General features: G+C 39.8%; 2 protein-coding genes and 1 long non-coding RNA gene across 3 annotated transcripts in view; 1 reads left to right on the top strand and 2 right to left on the bottom strand.

Annotated features, from left to right (window-relative positions):
* The first annotated feature begins 593 nt into the window (after nt 1–593).
* HSPA13 (heat shock protein family A (Hsp70) member 13) lies at nt 594–8,316 on the top strand. Its single transcript, XM_003202861.4, has 5 exons — nt 594–764; nt 1,307–1,647; nt 2,628–2,841; nt 3,400–3,567; nt 4,971–8,316. Exons 1-5 carry the CDS (start codon nt 740–742, stop codon nt 5,639–5,641), a joined length of 1,419 nt encoding a protein of 472 aa, XP_003202909.1. The 5' UTR covers nt 594–739; the 3' UTR covers nt 5,642–8,316.
* Nucleotides 8,317–8,943: 627 nt separating this feature from the next.
* On the bottom strand, nt 8,944–11,638 carry LOC109369952. Its single transcript, XR_002119645.2, has 2 exons — nt 11,550–11,638; nt 8,944–9,160 (listed from the first exon to the last, which is right to left on the bottom strand). It is a non-coding gene; the product is annotated as an uncharacterized LOC109369952 (long non-coding RNA).
* A 2,049-nt stretch (nt 11,639–13,687) lies between these two features.
* LOC100546330 (multidrug resistance-associated protein 1-like) overlaps nt 13,688–15,072 on the bottom strand; it is a 33,815-nt gene continuing 32,430 nt past the window's right edge. The window contains 3 exon segments of the mRNA XM_010722236.3: nt 13,688–13,810; nt 14,265–14,403; nt 14,406–14,458. Of these exon segments, the coding sequence (XP_010720538.1) occupies nt 13,699–13,810; nt 14,265–14,403; nt 14,406–14,458 (304 nt within the window). The 3' untranslated portion in view covers nt 13,688–13,698.

The following is a 15,072-nucleotide window of genomic DNA, read 5'->3' as shown; positions in this document are numbered from 1 at the left end:
TAAAACGACCATTGGCACATGCAGTCCAGGGAGGACGTGGGCTCGCTGTCCCTGGAGGTGTCCAAGAGCCGTGTGGATGTGGCACTGAGGGACGTGGTCAGTGGGCATGGTGTGACGTATTTGTGGTTGGACCAGATGGCATCAGTGGTCTTTTCCAACCTTAATGATTCTGTGATTCTATAATACAAGCTCTCCTCCACTCAATTAGTTTTAGAATGGCCACTTGTACAATGATGCCATTTAAAGAGACGCAATGGAAGTATTCAACACCAATGTAGGGAAAATAAGTTATGTAGGGCCCATAGGGCTGCCTGCCAGCCCACCGCCTCACGGCGGCGTCGCAAAGCGCGCCCTCCCCGCCACAAGCGTCAGGCCGCAATGATGGTCGTCGCGCCCAGAGGGCGCCGCGCCCCCCCCAACAGAACTACCACTCCCAGTAAGCACCACGAGGCAGCCGGACCCGTTCTGCGCATGCCGAAAGTAAACACCACGCATCCTCCCTGTCGACTCGTTGGTTTGTGATCCCTCTTCTCAGCCCATTGGCCAGCACCAGCAGGAAAGGGCCACGTTTCCACGTGCTTCCTGGGAGGTGTAGTTTTTTTCGCTACAAACAGCACGTGAGCGCCGGCAGGCCGCGTGGGAAGCGCGCACTACAATTCCCGGCGTGCCACGCGGCGCGGCCCGGAAGGAACCGTCAGCAGTCGGAGTTGGCCGGTGCTGCGGCAGCCGGTGAGCAGCGATGGCCGGGCAGATGGCGGTGCTGGGTACGTACGGGCAGCCGAGGGGGCCGGGGCAGTGCTGGGGTCGGCAGGAAGACTGGGAGCGGGTACGGAAGGGTGGCCTGGCCTGGCCTGAGCCGGGCGGGTCTCGTCGCTCGGGCTGTGCAGGGTTGGTGGGTGCGTTGCCAGGATGGAGCGGCTTTTCATGATGGCTCCGTTATGGTTTCGGGGTGTTTCCTTGCTTCTTGTGGAGATAGGTGTTGTGCGGGGAAGTAGCTGGCAGAAACCTGCGCTCTCTGCTCTGTTGAAAGACAGCCGTGACCGTCCTTGCCGCGTTCGATTTCTTTTTTGCATCGGTTACGTGTAAAATGGTAAAATCATTCTTTGTTCCTAAGCTAGTTTACCTGTTTGTTTCGAGGCGTAAGGAAGACTCAGGGCTGTGGGAGGGTGCTCTCAGGGAGCTGGGGCTGAAGCAGGAGCTAGCTGTGTGTGATTCTTGTACAGCCTCATTAACTAGGTCTCCTGTGAGAATTGTTCATAAGCAGTTTCCCCCAGAATAGTAGCTGACCTATTGATTTGTCTTTCAGGTTCGGCAATTCTGGCTCTTCTGCTAGCTGGCTACCTAGCTCAACAGTATTTACCGATGCCCACACCAAAAGTAATTGGGATTGATCTTGGCACAACTTACTGCTCTGTCGGTGTCTTTCTTCCTGGAACAGGGCAGGTGAAGGTTATTGCAGATGAAAACGGGCACAACAGCATTCCAAGTATAGTGTCTTTCACAGACAGAGATGTATACGTCGGATATGATGGCCTAGAACTTGCTGATGCAAATCCTCAGAATACTATATATGATGCAAAAAGATTCATTGGGAAAATCTTCACTTCAGAAGAACTGAAGAGTGAAAGTAGCAGGTATCCATTTAAGGTGAGCAAACATCATCTTTGCTTCTCTCCAGGCCAGTGATATGTAGGAAGCTTGAAATATGTAATGCAGAACCAGTTCTTCTGACTCTGAGTCATTTGGCTAAATCTGATACGGCTGGAAAACCATAAGATGTACCCAGAGAGAAGAGGAGGAAATGCTGGTGGAAGTGGTGTACTTCAGCATGAGAGCTGATGATTTTCTAGGGAACTCTGTCCTCCACTTTGAAATGTGTTTCTAGGTTATGTTCCAGCGTAAGCTCCAACTCAAAATTTTAACTGTACCTTATTTTACTTTGAGATATGTGTAAAAGTTGACATCTTTCCTGTCCCAGTCCACTTTTTCCTGGCACTTTTCTAGTGCTAGTTTGACTAGCAGCAGATCTTGAAAACTGCATTTTTTTAATTAAAAAAAAAAAAAGTGTTCATTTAGCCTGATGCAGTAGTTGCTGAGAAGAGACACTTTTTCGGTTACTACAAACAGTCTTTGAATTCTTATAAAGAGGAACCAGATTATTTACCTCCTTTCAAAATAAAGAACCCATGGGAAGCTTTGTGAGTAGGATTAACTTAATGATTAAGAAGCGTTGCTTTCATCTTCAAATGTGTGGTTGTACCACGTAGCATTAAGGATGATTAAGCAGTTGTTTACAATCAAGGAATAAAAGTGATTAATGAAGTGGAGAAAGTACAAAGAATCAGAGACGTAGAATGGTTTGGGTTGAAAAGGACCTTTAAGATCACTAGTTCCAACCTCCTGCTATAGGCAGGGACATCTCCCAGTCATCCATGTTGCTCAAAATCCCATCCAGCCTAGCCTTGAATGCTTCCAGGGACGGGGTGTCCACAGCCTCACTGGATAGATACATCCATATCTTTCCCAGAATAAACAAGCAATATGCGAATCTAATATTTGGTGGTAGCAGAGGAGGGAATGTAAGAAAAAGATGTTTGACATGTGAGTTGTGTCGCTTTTCCTCATAGATTTTCAACAACAATGGATCAGCTGAATTTTCTGTGACAACTAATGAAACCTTTCGTGTCACTCCGGAACATATTGGCTCTCAGCTGCTACTGAAATTGAAGAGAATGGCAGAAGACCATCTTGGTGTGCCCATTTCGAAGGCAGTCATCTCTGTGCCAGCAGAGTTTGATGAAAGGCAACGGAATGCCACTGTTAAGGCTGCTAACCTTGCAGGTGTTGTCTTTTTATTCCAGAATTGCTCTGTGGAGCCTTACATTATCTTTATGTTTATTTCACTAGTGGTAAAGTCTAGGGAGAATAGAAAGCCTTAGAATGGATTTGTTTTTTTTTTTTCTTTAAGACTGCTAACAATTGTGAAGAACAGCATAGAACTCTTGGGTACCAACAGATGCAGCAGACTAATGCAAGCATAGGTGGCTAGGAGAATTGACCCTTGGTCTAAGGATGTTAGCTGTTTTTTGTCATCTCCAAATAGAGAGAGCATACTGAGCACAATTGGACAATAATTAAAACACAAATAGGTTGTGGAATCTACTTAGCCAAAGGGTCTCTCAAACATATTTGTGTAGATGCCTTCATCCTGACAGTGAAATAGTATTACTTCTGGCTGAAATAAGGAAAATAATTTTCTAAGCAATAATACTTGATGAACTATTTCCTTATAGCTGACATTTCACTTAAGGTTAGTTCTAAATAACTAGTGGTAAATGTTGTGACAGTGAGAAATATAGTTTTTGGAATTGTGTGTGACTATTGCTTTGCTCTTTTTAGGGCTAGAAATCCTGCGAGTAATCAATGAACCCACAGCTGCGGCTATGGCTTATGGACTCCACAAAGCTGATGTGTTTAATGTCCTGGTGGTAGATTTGGGTGGAGGAACTTTGGATGTGTCTCTGCTGAACAAGCAGGGAGGGATGTTCCTCACACGAGCCATGGCAGGTGAGAAAAATGCTTTACTTCTCTGAAGGAGTAGTAGGAAAGGAAAGATAACGCCTCACATCGCCTTTAGGGAGGTTATTTAAAACATACCAGTCTCACAACGAAGTGTTCATAATTGCCTTTCGTATGCAACCAGGGCTGCAATTGGTTTCACCAGTTAAGAGAAATTCAGTTTTAAAGTGACTCCGAGTTATAAACTGTGGTTTAATTTTATCTGAGGCTAGTTGATATTTACTAGTGTAAGCTGCTGCTTACAGAAAATACTTTGTTCTAAAGCTTTCTATTATCTTTGTTTGAGCTGAGAGTATTTACCAAGTCAGTTTACTAAAGCTGAGTGCTTTAGAACATCTTTGCCTTGCATTTGGCTCCAGTGCAGTTGTGTAGGGCTTGATAACTGCATTGTGTTAACCAGAAGTTTAGTTTTTTTAATACATATATGCCACAGTGATTCATCACTTGGGAAAGAGCTTTGGCAGCAACATTTAGTAAAACTGGAGTGAATGCACAACTGCTTTGCAGATGACCCAGATTTGGACAGATCTGAGATGGTGTGCTACTTTTAGCATTGCCTTGAATGATGAACATTTGATGTCCAGTAAGAGTGGAATAGCAATACTTAAGTACTTCTTTCTGACTTATTTGGATGGATGTCCGTTAAGTGAATTCCTGTTTTCACTCATAGCAGACAGGTAGAAACTTTGAGAGTACTATTCAACACAGATGAAAACTGGCAAGCCACTTTTAAATCTGTTTAATGTAAAGCATGAACAACTCTTTGAAAGGTTTTGGAAATAAGGTGCAAGAATAATCTTCTAAAAATAATGGAGAATATAGACTACTGTGAGTAGTCTATATGGGGAATATAGACTACTGAAGGCTAACGTAAGACATACCTGTTAATAGAACTTGAACCTCACTACTTGCACTTACTTTCTTTTGCTTTTTTTAGGATATTTCCATATGCTTCAGTGGTATGCAGCTTTTTCATGCGAATAGATGAAACCATTGAATAACTTGAAAATGTTAGAACAGTAACTCCTATAAAGCTGCACTGTGGTAGTACTAACAGAAAAATCCATCTGGGCAGGGAGAGAGATGTAAATTTTCTGGGAATCTTAGCTGGGAAAATAATTTGCTGTGAGTTACTGCACTTCAGTGACATGCTACCAGCTACAGATTTTTCTTGTTATTTATTTTTGTCTGTAGGAAAAAAGAAGAATTAGAATCATGTACTCTTCAGTGGATGATAATTCTGTTTTCCTTGTTCTGTTAGCTCTTGTTCTGTGCTTACAGTCCTGGTATTGTTCTGGCCCTTGAGTTCTATTTGCCAGAAAAGAGGAGATGTGAGCTGCTTTCTGAATTTTCAGAGGTGATATCTGATGCACTCTGTTCTGATGTTTTAGGTAACAACAAACTTGGAGGACAAGATTTTAATCAGAGGTTGATGCAGCATTTATACAATCAACTCAATCAAGTATATGGTTCTCTGCCATCAAGAAAAGAAGAAATACATCGGCTCAGACAGGCTGTGGAAGCAGTTAAGTTAAATTTGACTATTCATGAGGCATCTACATTAAGGGTGTTGTTGACCATGCCAGAAAGGAAGCTTACAAAAGAACTGCCTGCCAGTGAGGTAATGCCAAATACTGTTCCTAACAGCAAGTCTTCACAGAAAACAAAAGACTTGAAAAATCTTGGAGATGCTTCAGGTGGAGAAAACAACTTTGTCAAAGTTGTGTTTGAAAGAGAAATTTCTAGGAAACTATTTGAAATGTTGAATGAAGACCTTTTTAAGAAAATCCTTGTTCCCATTGAACAGGTGTTGAAGGAAGGCCACCTACACGAAGAGGAAGTGGATGAAATTGTGTTAGTTGGGGGCTCCACTCGGATTCCTAAAATACGTGAAGTTATTCGGGATTTCTTTGGAAAGGAACCCAATACCTCTGTAGACCCTGATCTAGCAGTTGTAATGGGTGTAGCTATCCAAGCAGGAATTGTTGGTGGGTCCTGGCCTCTCCAAGTAAGCGCAATAGAAATTCCCAATAAGCATTTACGAAAGACTAATTTTAGTTAAAGATAAACTCTTTCCCATTGCATCCCATCTCTCCAAAAGCATACTCAGATGGTGCATACTTATCTGACTGTCAGTGGAGCCTAACCTTAGCCATATAATATTATTATTTTTTTTTTGTTGGTAATCTGTTTGGGTTAAATGTTATCTTAAAGGTACAAGTGATTTTTAAAGCTCTGGAGTTGTCTTTGAAGTTGTATTTGCCTCTAGATTGGATACGGAATGAAAATCCTGAAGATGACACACTCATATTCTTTTGCTAAATTTTATTAGCAAATCTGGAAGAGGTGTTTGTTTAAAAATTAAAGAGAGTGTGACCAAAGTTTAGAAATAATACAGCATTGTAGTATGGATGTTCCTGTGTCAAGTATACTTTATTTGGAAGAATGTGAAGCAGTGTTAATGCACGTGTACTAGCAGTGTTGAGCTAAAATTTATTTATTAAAATGAATCATTTGAGCATTTAAAAACCTTTCTAAAAGGCATACTGCAGCTTGAATGAGATTTATACATCCACTTGAATCTTCTGCTGTTCATAACAGCATACTAGTTTTACGAAGACCACTTGGCAAATTACTGTCTCATGTTTGAGTCAAAACATATTAAGAAATTTAGCTCTTGGTGATGTGGAGTTGCTTAGCGTGTCTGCAATGACTAAATTCCTGAAACATTCTGGATGGTTAACGTATAGGTGCTGCTGTCTTACACTTAAGAACAAGTGCATATCACCAACTGTTTATACCTCTCTCCACATTATTTGAAAACCTTATTAATTTTATGTATCTTGAAGCTACATGTGTATATTTTCCCTTGAATTAAATTGTTGCACAATTACAAGCATATGACATGTTCCCCCCTCCACCCCCCCCAGATCTACTGTTTTCAGGGGAAGAAATGTGGGACCAAATGAACTGCTTAGATGAAATCTAGTTCCTCTCGTTGATGAAAAGTCATCCAGCTTTGTCTTTACATTTTAGTAGTATCTGTGCTTTAAGTTGTGTCATATTCCTACTCTAAGCTCAGCATAGGTAAGAGATGGTAGCTGTTCATTCAAGAAGGAAGCAGTGCCTGTAACTAAGGATTAGAGGTAAAGTTTCTTCAGTCTTTATTTTAGGCAAATACTTTGCCACTCATCTATCTAGCAAATGAAAGAGGAGAAAAGGATGATAAAATTGAAAAAAATAATTGTGAAGCTCAGCTTTTTTTTTTTTTTTGGGAAAGTTAAAACATTACTTAATGGGCCAAGGAATTTTCTATCTGTTTAGAACTCTCCAGTGAAGGCATTAAACTAAGGATTGTCTATCATCCATCAGCACAGCATCAGGTAAGCTTTAGTAATAGGTAATTTTAAGCATTTTCTTGTATGCTCCAAAAAATAACTTTGATAAGCATGCCAAGACATCAAGTGTGGGCTTAGATCTATGGTTTAACCTCTGACCACATTAAAATAGGCCTGTTATTCTCCTGGCATAAATCAGATCTATGACACTGCCTTCCCAATTCTGCTGATGAAGCTGTTTGCATAACTGTGGTCTAAACATACCTTTGAAGTAATCCTATTAAAAACCTCTTGAATTTTAGTTTTGTCTTTACATCTGTATGGGAATTCTCATAAAATCTGATAATGTATTAAAATAAAATATTGCATGTTTATAAAAGTGAGTGAGGTAAGGGACTAAGGTGAATAGAACTAAAACTTCTGAGTTGAAAGAAGTCTTTTTAGTGAAGTCGATGCCAATATGCAGTACAGTTCTCATATGCAGTTGCCTTGCAGATATATTTGTGTACATTCAGTATATTTTTTTCCAGAGTATTTGGAGTCATTGTGGCCTTTCTGCTGCCCTGCTGCAAATTCATTTCAAAATATAGTGGAATTCTTGTTGGACTTAGGTTGTTTTTTGTTTGTTTAATGCAGGTCTGCTTATTTTACACAGTGCAATAAAATAGATTAAAATAAAACCACATTGCAGTTGAGCTAAACTGTTAAAAGCTTTTTGCAGTTTTGGGAAAAGTTAGGCAGAAGTGAAGGTGTAACTTTAAACTGTTTAAACAATGCAAACAAAAAAAGTACTTTAGCATATTCCTTCAGTCTGGAAGAGATTAAAAATAAAACCTCTATTTTTAATCTGGGAGTTGTAAGGATAGGGTGAGTTGTTTATTAAGAAAAATAATTTTAAAAAAAAATCACAAAAGGGTATTTATTCTTTTAGTTTTCTATGCAGATTGAAGTCAAAAAGTACATCAGATATCTCCCAATGCATCCTTATTTATTAATTTTTCTGAATTCTGCAATCAAGTTATCTATTTTATCTTTGATCTTACTACTGTATTTTGGCACAAACCATCATATTTGAAAGATGAGTGGGACGCTGCACTAAGTGGACATTTCTAGGTATGCAGATGTACTGCTTATTAGAAGTCTTTGTTTAAATAAATTGATATTCAAAGGCTGAAATCTTTCTACAACCTCTCCTGGAAATCTTGAGTACAGTTACCTGTGGTGTTAAGTGTATGAGAAATTTATACAGTTAAAGCTTGTGTTGCGAGTTGAAATTCGGAATATCTAAGCTGCCTCACCAGCAGTATGTTCTTGAATTGTTTCCAATGCAGATGATGAAATGCATTTTATAAATAACCTTTTAGAATGTTTTTAATAAAAGCAATTTCTTTCCTTTGGACCTGTCTTGTTTCAGTTTCCCAGGGAACTATCTTAACAGCACTGTTTGCCTATTTATTCTTCGAATTATGTCAGTCCAGCAGTAAGTACAAAAATCCTCTCTCCCCCCCTAAATAAATAAAATTACCATACACTTAGCAAGTCCTCAGATGATTTTCTCTGTACCTTGCAAGAGATGTTGGTCTCTATTGGTACTGAAGTCATTACCTATCCTAGTATTAACCTTAAAACATTTAAGAAATTGAACCCAATTTGTGTTTTTCCAGTTTTTTCTGTGCTACTTCTAGGAAAGGGTGGGTTTTGTGGGGAGTGTGAAGTTAAGTAAGAGATGGGGACCCAAGAAGAGCCTTTCTGGGGCACTCGACTTCTTTCCCCATTTGAAATGTTAGTATGGTAGTTTCTGCTCTATGAGAAAGCCACTGCTGTCCTCAGGTGGAGGACAAGAAGAGGGGAAGAGATGAAAAGCAAGCAGCTATTCTCTCTCCTTACAAAGTTTGTCTCTGCAGGACTATCAGAAAACTGCAATTTCCTAGTCTGCATTCCTGCTCCTAACAAGTTCTAAAGTCACTATATTCTCTTAGGCAGCTTGTGCAAGCTGTAGTATATTCATTGTTCTTTACAATCAATCAAACTCAGCAGTACTTATTTATTTATTTGGTTGGCTGTTACTCACTGTCAGGAAAGGATAGTGCAATTTTTTACCTTCACAGTAGTACAATCAGATCTTTGAAGAAATCTCTTCAGAAAGCCTTCGTTGTTTCTCAGCACCTTCCTAAAACTGCAAACTTCGCTTGTGTTGATGTGAGCTAGCAGCGCAGGCAGCAGGAACCACCACAGACCTACAGCTAAAAGGCATAGTACATGTATTTTCATTGCCAGCCTGGGGATCCCTACAGCAGCACTCAGACCAAGGCACACAGGCAGAGACACAGGCACTGTGTCCATGCTTGGTCCATGCTAAAGAATTATAAGCTTACTGTTTATGCCTGCTGAGGTGTAGTTTACTTCTGTGCTTTGATCTTCTCCTTAGTAAAGTAGGGATCTCAACCAAGTTTAATAGAGCTCCCCTACCTATGTTACCTATACATAACTCATATTCTACTTGTCAAACACACTCAAAGGATAAACATCATTTATGTATTTTCCTTTATGATTACTCTCCAGACTGCGTATTGCCAGCTGGAAGTGTGTTTACAATCCTCCTTGTCACTCTTCCACTTTTAATTCATTTCTTCCTCCATTTGACCCCCTTTGCTTGAGAGACCACTACTGCTGGGGGTGGCAGTGTGGGAGAGGGTAATTTACAGAGATGTGTAACATATAGGAAAAGGAATAAATATATCCCTACAATACTGTTTTGAATTAAACGTCTCACCAAAGCCATTGAACCACTCAGCTCACCAGGCACCACTGGTAGATTGTTTCACTTGATGTATTAAGTCCTAGAGATGCTGAATGTCATGTCATCCTCCATGCTAGCTACTCCATCAGTTATGTTGGACCAATGCATGCCTCCAAACTCAGAACGGCATTTTATGTTGTTGAAGAGGGTGGCAGACCACTGCAAATCGATGTTATAAGGTTCTTTGGCATACAACCATTACTTCCAAATTTAAGGCAGCAATTACTTTTGATGTCCAGTGTAAATATTTTCATGGGAGCATGTGCCAGGTGTTCTGTATTTGCTACTTGAAAGAATAAGAATAGAGGCTAACCAAACTCAAATATTTACACATTGATCTTGCAGAAATCTATCTAGGGTATATGCTTGTAGTACAAGACTATGAAGCATGATAAGCCTGCCTGTAATAGAGGAGGAAAATAGGAATGTCATCTCCTTTCAGTAATACATACTCTCTTATACCAGCTCCTTCAGCTAATATTATTCTGTGTTTGGTAACTTGAGATACGGTAATTTGTTCACACAAACTGAAGCGCTATGGCCTGTGCTTTTTCAGAATGAACTTCAATTTGATGTTGGGTTTATGATACCAATACTATTGTTCCAATACTACGGCTCCTAGGTAAGACATATGTTCATCAAAGATATCTGAAATAAAATAAATAGGAGCTTCCTGTATTTTGTTTGGATTAATTGCCCAGCCTTAGTCCTGTAAGTGCAGTTTCAGCCTTTCAGCAGCTACTTCAATTTCTTGTTGCGACTCCACTGTAATCAACAGATAATCAATAGAAAGATAAACAGCCAGACATTAGCCACTATCATTTGATGGCAAATAGAGAGACTGTTTATTTCCCAAGGTAGTTCTTGAAAAGTAGCCTTAGCTTTCTGAACCAATCACTGTTTAAAAGAAAGCATTAGCAAGATATATCACCACCTTTCAGCATTGTACATTTTTGTTAATTTTTTCTATGAGAATAACTAGGTCTAATACCATAACTGCAAGTGTTGGGTGACTATTTGATTCTCTATAATCTACAGCCTAAGTGCTGTTTGATTTCTGAACAAGTCAAATAGGATCATTACAAGTAGTCATGACTTCTTTAACTATTCCCACTTGTTGAAGTGTCTGGATGGTTTTAGTAACTTCCTCTTCTCCCCAAGATGTAATATTGTTTTATGGTCACCACCTTGGCAGTCATGGGCAGCACAGTGGGATCTTTTGGGAACTCATGCAAAATATGCACAGATCAAATAATATATAATATATCCCACTTGCAAAGACCCAAAGCAGAAGTGATTGTTTAATGTTTCAACTGTCCATCCTGCCAATGCATTGATACCCCAAAGATAGTTGTTAATTGGGGCAATTAACACTGTTGTGGTAAATAGAATAGTATTTACTATTGTTAAGGCAATCTCATTTTATAGGGCAGGGATTGGATTTACTTCCAAATCATGGATCTGCGTGTAGTTTCTTTATCATTATTACTGCTACATAACACAGAATTTTCAGCCCCAGTATCTACTAGAGCTAACACTTTTAAAACTCATCCAGATCACTATCTGATAGCTAAAAGAACATGGGGTCATCGCTTTCCCTCATGGTAAGGGGCTACAGTAACAGTAGTGCAGGGGGATCTGCCAAACTTTAAACTTTAATTTCTGCTGTTTTGACATTTGCTGCCAAAGCAACTGCTGTGCCACTACCACTCCCTGATCTTCTAACTCTGACTCAGACTCAATCTCAGGATCCAAGGACTCATTCAGAAACTTCTATACTGTTCGTTGGGATCCCATGAAGGTTTCATGGAAATCAAAACCATTTTCCATACCTGTGCCTTCCACGTGCTGTTCTGCAATGCCTTGCAGTCCACAGCAGTGCTCTGCTTCAGTAGTAATTAGTTCTTGTACGATGGCCATCACATCTTGTAAAGTCTTGACTACCCTTTCCCACTCTCTCATTTTACTCCATAATGTGACAACTTCACAGTCATGAGCTCTAAGACTGGCAACTAACAACCATTCTAATTTCCATGGCAATCCATACATAGCTGTCTCAATCGTCTGGGGGGTAACCACTACCTTGACATCTGTTTCAGGCCATGGTTCCATCAGAACTGTGGTAGCTAGGAAGGTGCTGGAACATTCCAGAATGTGGAAAGTCACCTCTGGCAGCTCTGTGATCCTACCAACTACACCCAATGTGTCAAGTCCACACAGATAGGTAGCAGAAACACCACAGACCCACTGCTGAAATGCAAAGAAAAAATATTTTTGTTACTTTACCAACCAGGGGATTCATGAAGCAGCACCGGGGTAGAGGTTTGCAAGTGGAGCTGCAGGCACTGGTAAGCTCAGTCTATGCTATTAGATCCTGTTATTTTCACCTGCTGATCAAGGGTTTCTGCAGACATTGTTTACCACTATGCCATGATCTTCATTGTGGTCTGATCTTCTCCGTAACAAGGCAGGGGGCTCAAGTGTGTCCAACAGATGCCTCCAAGCCTACCACACACCTGTGTGATCTATATACAGATGTTCGCTTGTCAAATACACAGGATAAACAAAAATATATGTTTTCCTCCATGACTGCTCTCCAGACTTCAGATCATTGCAGCTGCAAGGTCACTTGAGCATGTTTACAGTCCTCCTCACCAGTCTTCAGTTCTTATCCTCCTCGCCAATCTTACTCTTTTAACCCATTCCAACCACAGCTAGTATTGAAGAGTTTAAGGATGTGTAGTAAAAATGGCAATATTTAGATGGCTTAAGAAGCGCAGGAATGTTTAACTGAAACTTTCAATAATACACATATTCTTTTGAGTAGCTCTAAATAGTAGAGTTTTGCATTAAAATCTGCTAGCAAATAGCTTGACCTATTTTGTAAAAACAATACAAGAAAAACAGAGAGCTGTTGGAGAGGGTCCAGAGGAAGACCACAAAGGTGATCAGGGGACTGGGAGCACCTCCTCTACAAAGACAGGCTGAGGGAGTTGGGCTTGTTCAGTCTGGAGAAAAGGCTACAGAGTGATCTAATTGCAGCCTTTCAGTACCTAAAGGGAGCCTATAAACAGGATGGGAGTCAACTCTTTGAAAGGGTAGATAATGGCAGGATAAGGGGAAATGGCTTTTAAGTTGAGAGAGGGAAGATTTAGGTTGGATGTCAGGGGGAAGTTCTCTACTGTTAGAGTGGTGAGGTGCTGGAACAGGCTGCCCAGAGGGGTTGTGGATGCCCCGTCCCTAGAGGTGTTCAAAGCCAGGCTGGATGGGGCCCTGGGCAGCCTGGTCTAGTATTAAATGTGGAGGTTGGTGGCCCTGCATGTGGCAGGGGGGTTGGAGATTCATGATACTTGAGGTCCCTTCCAAAACGGGCCGTTCTGTGATTCTGTGAATTTACATTTTTTCAACTGTTTGAAATAATTTTTCAGTTGTTGAGAAATCACAAAGTCAAAAAACAGAAAAATCAATATAAATAAGTTTGCTGCCCAAGAATGACTGAAGCATATATGCAAAAACATGCGTATATCCTAAAAATTAGCATAAGGTGAGATCTGCTTGTATGTCCATACAGTAAGTTGTTTGGGGTTTTATATATTCATGATTATATAAGAATGTATTAACTAAATGGGCATCATGACCAAGCAATTTAATAAAGCACTATTTAATTCTTCACTGTGTGATGAGCAAAATTTATTTTTTTTCAATCCATCTTTACTAGTGCAATATTTAAAATACGCCATGAAAATCACTCCTTCATTGTGTTGGTCCAGTACCAACATAATCAAAATCAGTGATTTGTATAAAAACAGGAAGTTGATTTAAGAAACCTGATCATTATGTATGGACTGTAGTCGTAGTAAACAGCAATGTTGTCAAGAACTTTCAAGGAAGTTCATAACATCAGGAATTCTGCATATCTTTAGAGAGCGTACCGGTTCAAGGAATTCTCATCTTCGTTAAGAATTCATTCATTAGTCTTCTTTATCTTGTTATACCCGCCTCTGCAACCATTTTAGAAAAGGCACCTTTTCGTTGTAACAAATTATGTGGTGTATCATACTCTAGAATCCTTCCTGCATCCAGAACAAGCACTCTACAACACAAAAGCATAAAGATTACAGAAGATAAAAAATTCAACCATATTTTCCAGTCCTTCTACAGATACCTACTAACTGGAACTCTTACTTAGAAGATCTATCATTGCTTTCTAAAACTAGTTATACCCATATTAATAAAGCCTTTTGGAAATGGAATGTTTGCTCAGTTGGTAAAAATTCTGCAGTGTGTCCCTTTGTTCTAGAAAATTAAGTGTTCATAACAGTAGCTAATACTTGCAACCTAGCAGGAAAAAAATGTAATTAGAACATGGAAACAGAATACAAGGTTATCAACCTTTAATTAAGACTGATACCCAAGACTTTTGTGATACACTGGGTTGTACAGATACAAAGCTACTAAGGAAAAAAGAGTAAATATTATAGGTCTGCAAACTCATGCATCTAAAAGCAGCCATTAATTTTTAAATGGCATATCAAAACTTAACTTACCTTTCTGAATCCATGACTGTATGTAATCTGTGGGCTATTGTTAATATTGTGCAGTTGTAAAACTCTCTTTTGATGGTGGACTGCACCAAGTTATCAGTTTCCATGTCAACGGAAGCTGTCGCTTCATCAAGGATTAGGACTTTTTCTTTCGTAGCAAAACACGGGCCAGACAGACCAGCTGTTTCTGGCCAACACTGTTAAAAATACATCAAGAAGCTCAGGTTAGGCACTTTGAGGAAGGGGAGAATGATCTTGTTTCTTCACTACTTACACCTAGACACTGGAGCAGATGTTGTTGACCTAAAGCTGGGACTAGTATGGAGCCTATCTATTCCAACTTCCCCTAAAAAGCTTCATAATTCTCAAAACTCTGACGAAATATATCCACCTAATTTTGAAAATTCTTATTCCTTCTCACACCGTGTACCAACAGTAAATATGGAGTGTCTTTTAAACCTAGCTTTGCCCTCAACTTCGGTATTCATATTATTATGGGGAACCTGAATTGGCCAGACTGAATATAATAACATTCAGAAGTCTGGATATTCCTGTATGTTACCTCTGGTGTATGCCTTGCAGATATTTCTGAAAATAATCTGTCCTAAAAAACTCAAGTTATTTTTCAATATGCTCCATTTAAATTACTGCTTGTCTCTTTGCTGCTGAAAGCTTCACTATTTGTCGGTGTCCTTATATTTCAAGTGTCACTCTCCTTACATTTCTATGGGGTAACATTCTACAAATTAAAAATGAGTTGCTTTGCCTAATCACATAGAGTAAAAAAGTTCACTGTAGTTTTGCCTTTTTT

This window comes from Meleagris gallopavo, chromosome 1 (genome assembly GCF_000146605.3).
Source record: "Meleagris gallopavo isolate NT-WF06-2002-E0010 breed Aviagen turkey brand Nicholas breeding stock chromosome 1, Turkey_5.1, whole genome shotgun sequence".
NCBI classification, from domain to species: domain Eukaryota; kingdom Metazoa; phylum Chordata; class Aves; order Galliformes; family Phasianidae; genus Meleagris; species Meleagris gallopavo.
The sequence above is the reverse complement of the archived record's forward strand: the minus strand, read 5'-3'. Positions and strand labels throughout refer to the sequence as shown.